The sequence below is a fragment of the Zootoca vivipara genome, chromosome 3, assembly GCF_963506605.1.
Source record: "Zootoca vivipara chromosome 3, rZooViv1.1, whole genome shotgun sequence".
Lineage (NCBI taxonomy): Eukaryota > Metazoa > Chordata > Lepidosauria > Squamata > Lacertidae > Zootoca > Zootoca vivipara.
The window spans coordinates 54,716,458-54,733,774 of record NC_083278.1 but is presented as its reverse complement, the minus strand read 5'-3'; the positions used below and the strand labels follow the sequence as shown (position 1 = coordinate 54,733,774).

The window sequence follows — 17,317 nt, the reverse complement described above, 5'->3', positions numbered from 1 at the left end:
TAAATTTTATCCTTAGCTGCAATGAAATGGGAGCGACAGCTTGTTAATTAACTAGAGTCAAAATATTAGAATTCAGGAGTCAAGCAGAAACCATTTTCCTCTGATCTTGGCTGCTTCCATGACACCTACCGGTATCAAAGCTAGCAGGCCTCCTTTCTCATGTTAGCATGACTTCATTTCTTATGCTGATAATTCCAAACAGGAGATTTGGATGGCTATAGCACACTGAAGGCAAAAGGGCAAATGGCTCTCTGCCTTAGAGCTTAGGTACATGTAATATGCATACTCATGAAATAAAAGATTTGAAACACTGCAGGAAGAAGGGGGTGAATTTGCAGCAGGTGCACAACTGGTAGGGAGCCAGTGTAGTACTCCTTCCCTTCCTATGAGGCTTCTCTGTTCCAAATTACCTCCTCTTGCAGCTGCTGTCACCTAGAAAAAGATGCTGCTGGACCCTAGCTATGTTTCTATGTGCATAATGTGTGGTTCGCTATTGAATCTTATGTGCCCAGAATCCCAAGTACACACACAAGAACCATCTTCAAAAAAGTCCATTTTAGACTGTGGTCAGCCTACTTAGTAAAGCTAATTTTCAAAGGCAAATAGATTTGTAGACAATAAAGATTAACAGTTCCAACATCTGCACACCTTATGATACTCTAATTGTTATTTGCCTATATATCACTCACACACACAAACACACACACACACACACACACCCCTGTTGCAAAATAAATCATCAAAGCCTTCTACCTTGCCATCTGTGAAGTATCGACAGTTCATTTTCAAAAACTTGACAACAACTGGCTCATCTTCCTCTGAGGTGGAAGACAGGACTCTTTGGATTGGTCTGCAAACCCTTCTTGCTAGGTCAGCATCCTTGAATGATAAAGGTTTTTTTAAAAAAATAAAAAACCAGCAGACATTTGTGTGCCACAGTTCCTGTGGCGAGGCCGCCACAGATTTCCCATTTTTGCTGATTTGTAGTGTTATGAAGAAAATCAGCCGTTCAAGCAGAGAGCCACCGCAAGCAAACAATGGAATATGTGGCAAATAGCCGTGGAATTACTGTCACGTGACCCTTATGACATGCAAAGCGTTCCCATGTCTATTGCAAATATGATAAGCAATTTTACACTTTTCAAGGAAATCAAGAGCCGTAATATCAAAAAGATAGTTTATACCCTTAACTGAATAGGCAGTACTTTCTAAACAAGAGTGTCTGTATAACGTCTTACTGGAAAAGTAACACAAAAAACCTTGGGGCAACCTTAAACTCTTAACTAATTTATTATGGCATATGCTTTTGTGGACCAGAGCCCACTCTCTAAAGGCTATGCCAGGGGGGAAAAAGTCTGTTAGTCTTAAGATGCTTCTTTGCCTTTTGGCTAAAACTGAGTCTGACTAACATGAAAGTCTTACCGGAAGTTTATCATACTCTGCATCTGATGAGGAAGGTGAAACAGTAGCGCCAGGGCTTGAAGAAGCTAGTTTCGCAGCAGCAGAAAGAGGCTCATTATCTGGCACATACAGAACCTAGGCCAACCCCAAAAGAAACAAGATTATTACAACGGCATACACTGTGAAGACAACCAATTTTACAGAGCATTATTTTAAAGCACCAAGCTACACACACACACACACACACACACACACACACACACACACAAAAAACTATTAGCTTCTTGCATTTTGTCCCTCTCTCATTGCAGGATAGTGACAATCCTGACTTTCATCCTGACTTAACACAATCAACTAGCGAAGTGACTATGTACCTATCAATGTGTTTAAAATCACCTTAAAAGCAACAATAATTACAATGCAATCCGATACATATCCACTCAGAAGTAAACACTATTAATTCAATGCAGTTTACTCCTAGGTAAAGGGGTATAGGATTGCAGCATTAAGCACATATAACTGGTGCAGAAGTTATCACAGGTCTGCCTGCACAGATATATGCAAAGGGTTCCAGGTTTGGTTCCAGGCATTCCCAGATGTGTCTGGGAAACACTCTTACCTGAAACCAGAGACAGCTGCTGCCAAGCAGTATAGGAAATACTCTGCTAGTTGGATGCATGATCTGCGCATATAAAGTCGTGTTCTTATAAAACCAGTGTTATTTTGTATGCAGACAGCGGTGAGGGGCTGTGCCACTCACCTGACTTCTCACTGGCTGCATACCAGGAGGCAGCAGCAAGGTTGGTGTGGTGCAAACTCGCCAGCAGGTGCAACAGATTGGCTCCACCAGCGTGTCTGCACTGTGTCAACTTTATTGCTGCATCACCCCTTCCTTTATTGCTGCATCACTTTATGCAGCAGCAGCACAACTCCACCATATTATCCACCACTGTGCCCGATACATGTGGCACTGAAGCCACTGCATCCTACAATCATTTATTAGGGCATGGTGTCATTTCCATTGTTCTGGTTATTTCAAAATGATATTAGAAGAGCCTTCTTTAACTAGTACAGATCACATCTTTTCAAAAATTGGATTTAATCACAACCCAGTTACCTGGCCCGGAACAATTGTGTGTGTGAAGAGCCTGTTGAGTTCCACAAGTTTATTTGGAGTGATGTTAAACTTCAGAGCTATGCTGTTTAGAGTATCTTGGCTTCCAGCCTGAGGGAGGGAAGATGGAAAGATTAAAATGTTATTGCACTGTCCTCGATCATGCCTGTTTAAAAACAACAAATGTAAAACCTCAATTTAAGAAGACCATTTCCTCGATGCAGGGGAAAATAACCAAGGCATGTAGCACCACAAAAACCACCACACATTTCTAAGTAGGCTCTAGTCACAAAACAAAGTAGATTCTGGTGCACAAAAGCTTCTGCCATAATAAATTATTAGCCTTTAAAATGCAATGGGACATAGTTATTTTTTGCTGCAAGAATTACCAACGGTAGAGGAATGGCGGATGAAGATGGTGGACTATGCAGAATTAGCAAAGCTGACGGGAAAAATCCGAAAGCAGAGTGAACAAGCGTTCCAGATAGTGTGGAGTAATTTTTTTCAATATATAAACAACCATTGTAAACACATAGACACTAGCCGGACTGTGTTAAATCTTGCAACGTTTATTAAGAGGAACTTTTCTACAAATATGCTTAAAGACTAATATAATATTAAGAAAAATGTAGAATTGTGATGGTATAAATGTGTGGAAATAAGAGGCAGTTATATAAAAACCAGATGACTGGATGGAGGGAAGTTGATTAGCTCAGTGGAGCTTAAAATTTGCAAAAGGAAATAAGATGTTATATCAATGTTAAAAATGGGAAAGCAATAAAAATATTATTTAAAAAACAGATTTTTTTGCTAAATAAAAAAATTCCTTCAGTAGCACCTTAAAGACCAACTAAGTTTATATTTTGGTATGAGCTTTCGTGTGCATGCACACTTCTTCAGATATCGTATCTGAAGAAGTGTGCATGCACACGAAAGCTCATACCAAAATATAAACTTAGTTGGTCTTTAAGGTGCTACTGAAGGAATTTTTTTATTTTGCTTCGACTCAGACCAACACGGCTACCTACCTGTAACTAGATTTTTTTGCTGCAACTGATTAACATAGCAACACCTCTGGAAATGTATTTTGGGAAAATGTGTGCAACACTACAGAATAAAGTGAATTTATTAGCTACAAATTACCCAGTCTCTCTTACATGAGAACATTCATGGCTTAAAGTCAATTCAAAGTTGCTTTTAATCTAACTCCCATTCAAACCCAGAGCCCTAACTTTTCTTGTATGCATTCTCTGGTGCTAGCATTTGACCTCTGGGAGCAGCCAAGATCAATCAAGCCTGCCGACACATAAAAGTATCTTATCTTTGCAATACAGGTGAGGGCTTGTGGAAAATACTTTTGAATCTGGACTGGAGGGACTATTTAATTGATGGAACCTAAGTGAAAACAAACACTCATACATAACAGATCAATAGGATTGGCCCACTTGGATCTCTGTTTATAGCTAGTTAAGTCAATCCTTTATCGGCTTTACAAGATAAGAGGAAGTTGTATCCAGAGCAAACTTGTTTTCTAGCCATTGTACATAATCCACTGAACCACTGCATGTGTACTAGAGCTTGAACATGCAACAGCGTCTTGTACTCCCCCCCCCCATTCCTTCTTCTTGCTAATCTATTAATTCAGAAACTTCTTGCCTTTAATGAACAGACCCTGAAGCTTTGTGGACAATGGAAACATCAATTGTAGGTGCAGTGGTGATTTTTATAAAAAGACAAATCTGACTGCTAGAGATCAGAAAGGCTCCGACAACCACCACCTACTCATACAGTCAAGGCTAGACCTACCCCACTAGGAGGCCAGTAGGCACAATTCCCACCTTCCCTACACTCCGTGAGTCTGTAGCCAAGATTGTATGTGTAGAAATCCTTGACATGAGGGAAGATCCTCAAAGGCCAAGTACTCATGCGGAAGGATGGTACACACACAGAACCGCTTTGAGCATGTGATGAATGTGCAGGCAGATGGGTGTGCGACCATCAAGCACATGGGATGTCGGATTAGCCTGAATTAGCCACAACGCCTTCACAGGTTCCTTTAACATGTTTGGGGGTGAGGACTGTCAGAACTCTTCTATCATTAGGAAAGAGACTGAAGATAAAAACCAGCCAAGATCCTAACAAATGTATATGGAAGTCAGATTTGAAATACTGTGTTCAGTTCCGGCCATCACAGCTCAAAAAAGAAAAGAAAAAAGCAAACAGGGAAAATAGCAACCAAAAAAGATCAAGAGTAAAATGAAGCATATGGAACTAGTTTGGCATGGTGCACAAACCAGGCCACTATCTCCTCCACTAGCCCACTTGGTAGAAGGAATCTCCCCCCCCCTTTTTTTTTTCTGGACTACAAAGGGAAAGGATTCCATACTGGGCACAGATAAGGGACTTCCCCCTCTTCCACAGGCAACATGGAAACTAATTGAAGCAGGGTAGAAAAAAAATGCTTGCAGGCTAGGAACTTTTTGCAAGGCTATGGGAGGGGCGGGTCATACAGTTAAACTCACTGGCAGTAAATTCAAGGCAGGAAAAAATACTTCTGCATAATTAAGTTATTAAGGCTGCAATTCCAGACACAGTTATCTGGGAGTAACCCATATTGTACTTAATGCAGCTTACTTCTGAGTAGACACACATAGTGTTGCACTGTGAATCTGCTGTCGTAGGATTTGTTGATCGCTATGGTCCAGGATAGTTAAAATAGTATACCAATTACCAGGGAGGGGAGGGGAGGCTGCTGAGTTCAAGATATGCATTATTATTACTACTACTACTACTACTATTTTATTATTATTCATGACTATGTATGTGAATCAGACAAAGGATAGATTAAAAGCTGTTTATACTGTGCAGCATCTGTGCAGCAATGTATGGGCGGAAATCGGTAAAATGTCCAAACTCTGCCAAAAAAAGCTCAACAACTTTTCTGTCCGGATTTTCAGTGTTTGAAATATGGCAACCCTACTATAATTTTCCCTTTCTCCTGAAGATGAGAAATAATTTCACTCTGCTTAAGATGCAGCACACAACAGCAGCTTTCAAAGCTACAGACAAGGCCGAAGTATGTAGGGAACACTTTGCTGAGGCTCTGGCTGCATTATCATGAGTGGGGAAACTGAGGATAGGCTACAGATTCTGCTTCAAGGATATTTATGACACTTATTTCCCTGTATTTATATACCTATTGTACAGATCTAGTGAGATTTCCATGAGCCAATTAGGAACGTTGGAGCAGAACAAGCAACTTTACAAAAATTGGGATTCTGGTTCACATCTAGGAAAAGACACGTGCCACGTTGTAAGTGACACTCCGTCCTCTTTTTCAGGGGTCACCAAACTTTTTGGACCAGTGAGCACATCAGGAATTCTGAGAATGTGCAGGGGGTGCCCCAGCTTTGCTCGTTTCATTGCAAAACTCCTATTGCATATCACGTTGAAATTAAATAGTGCCCGCCATTGCTTGCATGCTCAGTGAGGTGGGTAGCTGCAGCAGCGAGGACAACCCTGTGTTGGGCAGGTGGCTTCAGGGATTGTCACTGGGCCCCCTACTAGGGCATGGGCCTTGGAAGATGCCCAGTGATTTTAACCCCTGCCCTATTCCTTGATTTATGAACCAGAGACCAAATAGCAAACATGTGCTGGATTATGGAGAAAGCTAGAGAGTTCCAGAAAAACGTCTACTTCTGCTTCATTGACTATGCAAAAGCCTTTGACTGTGTCGACCACAGCAAACTATGGCAAGTTCTTAAAGAAATGGGAGTGCCTGATCACCTCATCTGTCTCCTGAGAAATCTCTATGTGGGACAAGAAGCTAGTTAGAACTGGATATGGAACAACTGACTGGTTCAAAATTGGGAAAGGAGTACGACAAGGTTGTATATTGTCTCCCTGCTTATTTAACTTATATGCAGAATTCATCATGCGAAAGGCTGGACTAGATGAATCCCAAGCCGGAATTAAGATTGCCGGAAGAAATATCAACAACCTCAGATATGCAGATGACACAACCTTGATGGCAGAAAGTGAGGAGGAATTAAAGAACCTTTTAATGAGGGTGAAAGAGGAGAGCGCAAAATATGGTCTGAAGCTCAACATCAAAAAAACCAAGATCATGGCCACTGGTCCCATCACCTCCTGGCAAATAGAAGGGGAAGAAATGGAGGCAGTGAGAGATTTTACTTTCTTGGGCCCCTTGATCACTGCAGATGGTGACAGCAGTCACGAAATTAAAAGACGCCTGCTTCTTGGGAGAAAAGCAATGACAAACCTAGACAGCATCTTAAAAAGCAGAGACATCACCTTGCCTACAAAGGTCCGTATAGTTAAAGCTATGGTTTTCCCAGTAGTGATGTATGGAAGTGAGAGCTGGACCATAAAGAAGGCTGATCGCCGAAGAATTGATGCTTTTGAATTATGGTGCTGGAGGAGACTCTTGAGAGTCCCATGGACTGCAAGAAGATCAAACCTATCCATTCTTAAGGAAATCAGCCCTGAGTGCTCACTGGAAGGACAGATCGTGAAGCTGAGGCTCCAATACTTTGGCCACCTCATGAGAAGAGAAGAATCCTTGGAAAAGACCTTGATGTTGGGAAAGATGGAGGGCACTAGGAGAAGGGGACGACAGAGGACGAGATGGTTGGACAGTGTTCTCGAAGCTACGAACATGAGTTTGACCAAACTGCGGGAGGCAGTGCAAGACAGGAGTGCCTGGCGTGCTATGGTCCATGGGGTCACGAAGAGTCGGACACGACTAAACGACTAAACAACAACAACAATTCCTTGATTTGAGAGGCACTCCTGTCACATTTTGTTCTTGAGAACAGTTACTTCAAATGTGGTTATGTTTAAGAGGGGAACTTAGTATAGGTAAGACCGACTAGTGCATGCAGGAAGATGAAACCTCTTGTATATTGTGGATATTTACTAAGACCTTTAGTGAATAGATACCATTGGTGGTACTAGTGGAGACACAGGTGGCTCCTGCCTGGTTATACTCAGGAAAAGGATCACTTTCCCTTGTGAATAGGATAAAAACAACAAACTAGGATGTAGAGGAATTGCATAGCATGGGGGCAAAGAATGGGCATACCACTTCCAAAAATATTCATGCAATAGATTCTGTGCAGCTACTCTTACCGTGTATTCTATTGTACCATGTGGCTTCTGAGAGACCATTTTCTTTTCTTTCTTCTCATTGGTTTTGGTTTGATTGTCCTCTGAAAGAGAAACCCAGAGACCAATGACCTAAAGTGTGAACAACTTTCAAATCACTAATCGGTAAACATAAGCAAAATTTACTGTGGTAAAATAATATTAAACCAGGTTTGTCTCGGCCAAACATGAAAACTGGAGATTAACAAATCACAAATAATAATTCTATTATTTATACCACACCCATCTGGCTGGGCTTTCCCAGCCACTCTGGCCACCTTACAACATATATAAAAACATTATAAAACCTCAAATATTAAAAACTTTTCAATACAGGGCTGCCTCTCACAGAAAAGCTATTCTTGCATATAATTGTTTATTGACAACATTTTTAACAGTAATGCTTGAATGTTGCATTAAGTAAGGGAAGTATCACTGATCTTTTATTGGTATGCTGGTAGCCACAAGTGAGTTATGCCCTAAGCTAAGGTGAGTAACCAATATTTTCTTATCTGTTTGTGTTTTTAGCAAGAAGAAAGAGGAAGAAAAACAGGCATGCTGTATATGGTAAAGAATTTAAAGTGGGTCAACGGTTGCAAGTTGAAGCTAAATGTGGGTGTTACATCAGAAAAAGTTGAAATACACTGTGACAAATGTTAACGACAAAAACCCCGCCACTATCTACCTGAGGTGTACACAGCGTGCCTAAGGGCCTGGACAAAGCTGAGATCATGATGGGACAAATCACTCAGGAATTTGCAATATCAACAAGAATTGTGCGTTCTGCTGTCCGCTGATGTCACAACTGCCTATGTGTGCTCTTTCCAGTCATCCAAGATTTTTATGGTCTTGGTTGAGGCTACTGGGTTCAGCAGGACTCCGCAGAAGACCTTGTATGGGCATTAGTCTTTTGCAAGATCAGAAACCAAAACTTATTTCGAAAGGATATCCTTTGTGTTCTGCTAGATGCTTTTGTTGAGGACACACATGAGCGGTTCATTCTACAATACTGCAGCTTGAAACTGTCAGGCCATATTCACACATAAGCAGTAAAGGTACCTCTGCTGCTAACATAACTAAAACCATTCTAACAACATTGCCAGCATTAAGCAAAGTTGTACATCGGAATAGCCTTATTCTTATTTTTATTTCTAGAACCACCCTTCAGCTGATGATTGCGGGGCAGCACGGCAATACATAAAATCTTCCATTAAAAGAAACACAGATGAAAAATCTTCCATTAAAAGAAACACAGATGAAACCAAATGCAGCCTTGAAACATCATAAAATATATTAATATCATCTCCAAAGTTCTAAGTGTCAGATAAACCCTTGTTATTGCTGCTGCTGCTTCCGAATGACTGAATCAGTGCATCTTTAGATGGGAGGCAAAAAGAAAATACTGATGGGGGTCAGGAAAACAAAATGGGGAATGATAGCAAGTCAGACCACCGGGCCATCTAGTATACAACTCCTCTGAATGGCAGCAGTTTTTAAGGGTCTTCTTGGGCCTTTCCCGGACATCCAGCATCTCTTTAACTGGAGATGCCAAGGATTGAACACACAAAGCTATGGCTGCTTCTCCCACTTTGAATATCCCACACAGGATCTACTATATCTGCTACGAGAACCTACCTAAGGGCGAAACAAATTATTTTTAAAAATGTCTATCCCGGGATAAACATTATGAAGGGTGGTATATAAATGTATTAAGCAAAAAAGAAGGCATTTCTTTGAAGTTTCTTTCTTTCTTTCTTTTTAACCAACACCAGCCTCTGAGGTTAGAAATTTCAGTTGAAAAGGAGCAGATAAAGGAGGCCTGGCAGGGATAAAGCAGCTGTTTAACTCTTTCTCTTCCTACTATTTTGAAGCTCAGATTCTTCCTACCCAACTTGCTTTTTACTTTGTAGAGGGGAAATACAGGGCTGTGTATTTTCTTCCTTGGAGGAAACAAACAAACAAACAAACAAACCAGCATGAGATTAGGAGATTTGAAGTGAAAAACCTGCTAGAAGGCAAAGGTATGAGGCCAATTTATCTGTCTTTCTCCACGGACACACACCTCCAACTAAAATAAACTTCAGAGACAATTTTTTGATTTTTTTTTTAAATAAAACATCAGAGAAAAGATACATGTGCCTGTTTTTAATGTGCAATCCATCAGAATTACCATATGAATTTTTAACAATAAAGCATTGAGGTCCCATTTTCTTCAGTAAGATTTGCTTCAGCATTATATTTTACCATGGGAGTTGAGACTCAAGCTAGCTGCCCAATGATGGTTGCTTAATATCTTAAAACACTTTAAAAAATAAATAAACATTAAATGTACATTTCTAGGTGATTGTCATTATCACACGTGCACACACAGTAGCGGATGTGTTATGTTTTCAGTGGGAGAGTTAGATGTAAAAAGCTGTAATGAAAAATATGGTTAGGCATCCTCAGATCGCTCTGAAAGCCCATTCACCTTGTCTAGTTTCCCAAGATCTATTCTCCCTGAGCCCCACTCCTCCTCGTGTGATAACCATGAGCAGACAGGAATCAGTGGTTTGCATACCTAACAACAGGTAAGGCTTCCTGTAATCCACACACCAGGAAAAATGCTTTGGGGCTGAAAAGCTGTGCATAACTTTTAGGAATTTCTTCTTTGCCATCTCGCTGTGATCAATGGCCACAGCTTCTGGCAGAGACTCACAGCTGTCCCCGGTTGCAGAACTGTAGCCTGAAGACGGCAAACCCTCCTCCCATTCCACGTTGATTATTCTTCCTGGGAGTTTACAGGCGGCAGCAGCAACAGCAGCAGCTTGGCAGGCCTTTCTGGGCACATCCGGCAAACAGCTCTTGCAGAATCCTCCTGGATGGTGGGCACAGCAACACTCGACCGCAAACATCTTCAAGCACAGGAATGCCAGCAAGTGACCTAAATCATGTGTCCAAAAGTCCTGAGTTTCCCCTTTTACAACTTTCTTAAAAAAAAAAAAAAGGAACGGAAAGGCTCTTTGCCACGCCTCTGCTAAATCAGCCTCGCTGGACTTGAAAGCATGCAAGACTTGACAGAGAACAGAAAATAAGCCACAGCAAAATCACTCAGAATACAAATTGGCCAATTTCCCCCCACTCGGAGAAAATTAGAATAGAATAGTGCTATTACTTGTGTGTGTTTGCGTGTGTGCACACACAAAATCCCCATCTTTTTCAAAGCCTCTGCTAAGGAAGTGACTGAGGAAGGGGCTTGCTGAAGTCTGTGAAATCCAGCTCTGAGGAAAGTGCAGCAGATTGGTGTAATTCTGCATACTCCACCCCTCAGCTGAAATATGAGCACAGTCCCCTTGTAGCAAAGGGAACAGGAGGATCCCAAGGCAACAGAGATGGCACGTAGTGTGCTGAGTTTTCACAAGCAAGGCTTACGCTAATTTTGGTATCTCTCACAACTTGAACTTAATGAGATTTATATAGAAATTGCCACAGCTGTAAACTTTACAAGCGCTTTTGCATTCCCACTGTATGTAATGCGAATGTAAAACATGTACAGAGGACTAGCTTACACATTGGGAAGATGGGCATGGAATGTTGGGGGATTGTTTAACACAGGGGTGGCAAATCTCCAGTTTGGAGGCCTGATCCAGTGCCCTCCCCCCCCCAGCAAATTTTCCAGGCCTCTTGATAAGATCCCATCAATTTTGACAGTGGTTGTGAAAATGAAATGAAGTGAAGCAGGCACAGCACTGGGTGTTGCTGGGTGTGTCCAATGCTCTGTTGAGGATGCAAATCACCCCCTCCCCTGAAATCATATCAATCATCTGATGAGTGTAGAGGTAGAAATATCCTCTCCAACATGATCTGCAAGGGTCAGCTGAGTAAAGTGTATGTGTGGGGTGTACAGGTAGTGTTATGAAGATAAGCCACAGTGAGTCTCAGACTCACACACTTTTCCTTTCTCCTCCTCCAGGATGATCATGAGATCATCTTTATATTCACACACAATATGTAACAAGTTAGACCAATAGTCCATCAAATCCAGGACTCTCTTCATTGCCCTGGTGAGCACTAGCTTCTCAGGCAAAAATAGACAAGTGTTATTGATTCTGATAGTCAGGAAGAGTGTTTACAACTTGGAAATAGGTTGGAAATTTTGATCTCATCCCAAAAAACAACACAGCCCCAATCACCACAGGGATGACTAGAGGGGGGAAGATTTGAATGCCACTACAATGCTAGCTTTGAATTTATTTGTTTTTACTTGTTAAGAGCAGCAGGTTTGTGGTTACTGATTTACAAGGTTACGCTTTTAAACTTTGTCCCTTCAGTGGAAAGAACAGTGTGAGGAAACAAGGCAAAACCTTGTAAAGATGACCACTGAAGGAAGCTACAACATAATTGTTAACTAGAAAAGCTGGATCCAGCTTAGGTTTTTGGTTTGCCAGCCCAGCCATTTAAGGTTCTAAAATGGACCATCGTAAAAAATAATAGCAAAGGAATAATCCCACCAGTGTGCCCTCGAGAGATGGACACAAATCAGACATTTCAACCAAGTTCAAATCGTGGGGCACTTATTCTGTATCCAGTACAGCTATTGGTTCCTAAGGAGAAGCAATATAACCAAACCTTCTGTATCCAGCTACATCACTGGTAATTGGAACAACTTCCATAAACACAACAGATCTGCCCTCCTGTCTCCTCCCACTGCTATGTTTTTCACATACCTTCCCCCATCCTCAATACAGCCTTCAGTCCTGTATTACCTATTGCCCCAGAGGGCTCCGCAACTCTGAGAAGCATCTTTGGGGCTACCATGGAGTGCCGCAATGCATAATGGAGAATTGAGAAAAATGTGGTGTTGGCACCACCTTGTGAAAACAGAAATGCTTGCATAAAGCCACTACAGGATGTAGCTCTGAGACTGGTTAAATCCCATATCAACCAGCACCAAATCTGGAGCAGGGGCAAACTACATTACGCCCATCAAGTGTTATGGACTATAGCTCCATTTGCCCCAGCCACAGGTTGGGGAAACTGCGAGTTGCAATTCAAAATTTCTGGAGCGCACCACATTACCTACCCCTGCTCTGGGGTTTACCATCAAACAATATTTGGGGTTTTTCTATTTCAATAGGTATTTTGTGTTGCTTTAGTTGCAAAACGAAACAGGTGATTTTCTAAAAATGGACACAGAGAGATTTATTATTTCTCTGATGCTCCAATTCAAATTTAAAGTGGCATCAGAACCTTCATTATCAGACTGCTGGAGAAAGGCACAACCATGGGATTTCTAGCAAGGGAAGAAGCTAATGGTCCCTTTTCAAGGTTGCTAAGAAGGCTGAAATTGCACTGTTGCCATATAAATGCTAAACAGATTCATTATGCTAGCAAAATGTTTTATGGCTGTCCTGGATAGCTGTCTTACAAGCTCCACTCTAGTTATTTGGAATCTTTCCCAACTTCACAGGCAGCCATTATCCTTGTAGTGCCCTGCCAAATGATGGAGTCATTTTTGCAGATTCTGTTTACTCTTTAGACGGTTATTGGGATATCATAAAAGTTACTTGGGTTGGGTAACACATGCCGTTCTTCATATTCTTCCCAACAAGGAAAAGCTGGAGCAGTGGGGCATTTTTACCTTAGGGAGGGAAAGAGGAATAATAAACTGTATAATGAAGATTGAGACAGATACTTGCTACTCAAGAGTCGTCCACTAAAACTGATTAGCAGTAGATTGGGGATAGACAAAAGTACCGTAAGTGCTTTTTCACAAATGCACAGTTAAATCATTGAATTCACAGCCGCAGGATTTGGCGATTACTTTCAACTTTAAATGCGTCAGAGAGGAATTAGACAAGATTATGGTCTGTCAATGGTTAATTAGTCATGGTGGCTATAGGATCTTATGTGTTCAGAGACAGTATAGAACTGAATACAACTGGTTAAAGAGGCAACAGCAGAAGAATGACATTTCTCCATAACCTGCTTAGTGATAAGGATAAGATGGACCCATGATATGATCTTAGTGGGATTATTATTATGTTCTTAAGTCTTAAAAGACATTGTGTGTGTGTGTGTGTACACATTCAAAAACCTCCACACTGCTAACTAACTCTTTCAACAGTGTTATGTTTCACTTGGTTAAAAGGTATTTCATACTAAAAATAGAATGTTTTCAACAAAATGAAAAATTGCTAAACAGAGAGATTAGGTGAATATAAGAAATCTGGTCCCAGAGCCTTGTGACTAGGAATCCTTTCAAACAGTTACACTCATTCCACTACGTTTTACCTTCCCCAGTCTAGCTAGATCCAACCTCCACTTACAAGGTGCCAGATTGGAGACAGGTGCCCATTCTGAAGGTAAAAGCCAACCCATTCACCCACTACATTCAAATACGTAAAAAGATATTTTATTTTGATGAAAAGAAACTTTTGTCATTTCTAATACATAGAATCTGTGCTTGCAGATGGACTTCGAACACTTAACCAGTCCTGCCAAGATTCAGCAATGTTACAGAATCCAAATGGGAGCTTATAAAACTAAAACGTGTTTATATATTCCATATTGACTTACAGAAGGTTACTGAAAGTATAGGAGCAATATAATGAGAAGAAAAAACACAACACCACAATTGTTACACTTTAAAAGTACTTTAAAGATTTCAAAGAGGTAATACAGTATTTGACTTAAACTCACCAATACTATAGTATCGCTTAAGATCTGTGCGCCTAATATCCTTTGGCTGACTGCTTTTTTTCTTTTTTTTCTCCAAGTCCTCCTTTTCCCCAGACTTTTTGCCATTTTCTTGAGAGCCATTGGTCTGCACCAGAACAGCTTTACTTCCATCATCTCTTCCAGTCTGAGTTCTACCTGTGGGGATCCCACAAGCATTTGAGGAGGCTGCCTCTGAATTTTGCTTAGCTAGCCTCTTCTTCTTCAAACTAGAAAAAAGAAACGCAATAAAGCAATACAGACAATAAGCTAATTTGCAGAAATCTCATTGGCTAACTGTTGATCATTAAAATTTTATGTACCTTGATCCTGCTAAATTGCAATGATCAGAATAACAATTCTTTGTTTATCTAACTTAACATACCCTCCAACATTTCTCTGATGAAATTCCATAATGATAATTTTAATATTTATACCCCACACATCTTACTGGGTTGCCCCAGCCACTCTAGGCTGCTTCCACATATTTAAAAATATAATAAAACATTAAACAGTCAGGTGATGACTTCAAAAGGGATCCCTCTTAGGGCCTATCAGGTAACTGGAGCTGAGAGCAGTCCCATTGGCTGCAGCAGCGCAGCCAATACAAACCAAACCTTCATCTTCTCCGCACCTGATATCACACATGACAACTTATTTTTTATTAAGACCTATAAGCATCCAAAATGACACAAAAAATGAGACAGATAGAATCTTAAGATGGCACAAATTTTATTTGTAAAAAAGCCCAACACATTTTCACCTGTGATTATCTTAGGCCAGGAGCTGTAAAAGGAACAATACATATGGCATTTTCAATTTTGTCTACTGCTTCTCCCCCTTGGTGCTGATGTTATGTGTGTTATTATTGTTATTTCTGTTGTCTGATCTTTGACCGTAATAGAGACTGATTGATCGATTGAATACATCACATAAATATTCAGTGAAAGTGACAGTGTGACTTTATTAACCTAGATTTCTGCAAACTGCTTCTACATTTTACATCGAACAAATATATATTAGCATATAAATAACACAGATATACTTTAACTGGTTTTTAATTGATAAAAATGCACGTGGTGCCTTGTTCCTAAAATAACAAAGGCCTAAAATAATCACAGACCAAAACACATTGGGCTTTTATCTTTTTACAAATAAAATCCCAAATGTGGCTAAACTTGAGGTTTTATCTCTCTCATTATTTGGAACTTACTTTTCATAGCCTTTATTTCAGCAGGTTATGTGCTGCTGCTGCAACACATCATCTTATCATGTTACTCGGGTAACATCAGGAGTTTGCATGCAAGTGTGAGGATATGGCATGTCCTTCCCATGCCAACATCACTGCACCAAGAAACTGAGAAACTGCTGGGAGAGGAGGAGCGGTGGCAGGTGACTCCTCCCACGTGAGCTTGGATGTCTGGTGTTATGGAGCAACATGGGACCAGTTTCTGATGGAAGCAAAGCCGGCTCCAGCCCATATGAGCCTAAATAAGGTTCCATGTTAATCCCCATCTCAAACACTACTACACTGATTAATATATTTGGCCAGCATCTATTCATTATGTCATCGTCTAAACTTATAATTTCACAGTCAGCTGCCCAGGCTTTATGATTAGCTTTGTTTTCACATAAACATGTCATTCATTCAAGGTTATCTAAATCAGTGCCCTCTAATACATGTTTGTTCTGAGGCTCTTATGAACATCTACAAAAAAAGAGAGAGATCTGAACGACTCCATTGATGTATGAAGAATAACCTTTTCTTTCAAAAGTGAAATTTAATATTTCCCCCTATTTCTGTACTACATCTTCATTAATTATTGTTTTTAATTATAGTGGTAAGTCACCTTGAGCCAAAGAGAAAGTGGGAAACAGAAGGGCTGTAGTGGAATGGCACAGAAGAAGAGAAGAGTTTGGATTTGATATCCTGCTTTATCACTACCCGAAGGAGTCTCAAAGCGGCTAACAATCTCCTTTCCCCTCCTCCCCCACAACAGACACCCTGTGAGGTGGGTGGGGCTGAGAAACTTCAAAGAAGTGTGACTAGCCCAAGGTCACACAGCAGTTGCATGTGGAGAAGCGGAGACTTGAACCCAGTTCCCCAGAATATGAGTCTACCGCTGTTAACCACTACACCACACTGGTACACACACACAGTACGTGCTCTGAATGCCCAAAGGACCCAGGTTCAACCCCAAGATCTCTAGAAAGGGCTCAAAAAGGGTCCTGTTTTGAGTTTCTGGATTGCTACTCTGCTGGTCAGTGTAGTAGACTATATTGGGTAGAGGAAGGGGAGAAGAAATTTGGAGACTAAAGTCAGGCCAGTAATGAGTAGAGTCAGCTAATTCTAGTTTTGTAGAATTGTAGAGCTGGAAGGGACCCAAAGATATATCCTTCTGTAATGGCCTATCAGCAGGGAAAGAAGCGAAGGATGCAGAGTGAAATTGTTTTCTGGGGTAGCTGCAGATGACACTACTAACTAGTATCAGCACAAGAGGCGCCTGGTGTGCTGGAACCTCTACAATCCAAGAATGCTGCCTTGCCCCTCCATCCATGCACAGGACAGAAGTTTCAGTAGGCTTGGTGGAACCCCGAGTTCAGAAGCACACAAAAAACTTTGAGAAAAGGTTGGGGCCCTCAGACTAATTGAATAAGAGCTGTCCGTGGTCCTGCAACCACAGACCAGACCATCCTTGCTGCTTTCTGTGTGGGATCCGGCATCAGACCCGGACACAATATGTGGTACAACTTTGGGAATACAGACACACCTTCAGGGACCCTGCCATTACTAGGCACTGTCAGGAGCTAGCAAACACAGGATAAAGAATCGAGGCAACCTACTCCAACTGCAGCTCAGCAATACAGCATCTGCTATCCATGCTCCAAATATGTATAACTCCTTCCTGGAGACAACAAAACGTTGTAAAGTGGTTTTTA

At 41.1% G+C, this 17,317-nt stretch overlaps 1 protein-coding gene across 6 annotated transcripts in view; it reads right to left on the bottom strand.

Annotated features, from left to right (window-relative positions):
* NCOA7 (nuclear receptor coactivator 7) overlaps positions 1–17,317 on the bottom strand; it is a 62,479-nt gene that overhangs the window by 25,561 nt on the left and 19,601 nt on the right. For 3 of the 6 annotated variants that reach the window (XM_035109247.2, XM_035109245.2, XM_035109246.2), the window contains exons 3-7: positions 14,363–14,607; positions 7,667–7,746; positions 2,519–2,626; positions 1,423–1,536; positions 754–879 (exon numbers count right to left, since the gene is read on the bottom strand). In XM_035109247.2, coding sequence (XP_034965138.2) covers positions 754–879; positions 1,423–1,536; positions 2,519–2,626; positions 7,667–7,746; positions 14,363–14,607 — 673 coding nt within the window. The other 3 variants (XM_035109243.2, XM_035109244.2, XM_035109248.2) reach the window with 2 other exon arrangements.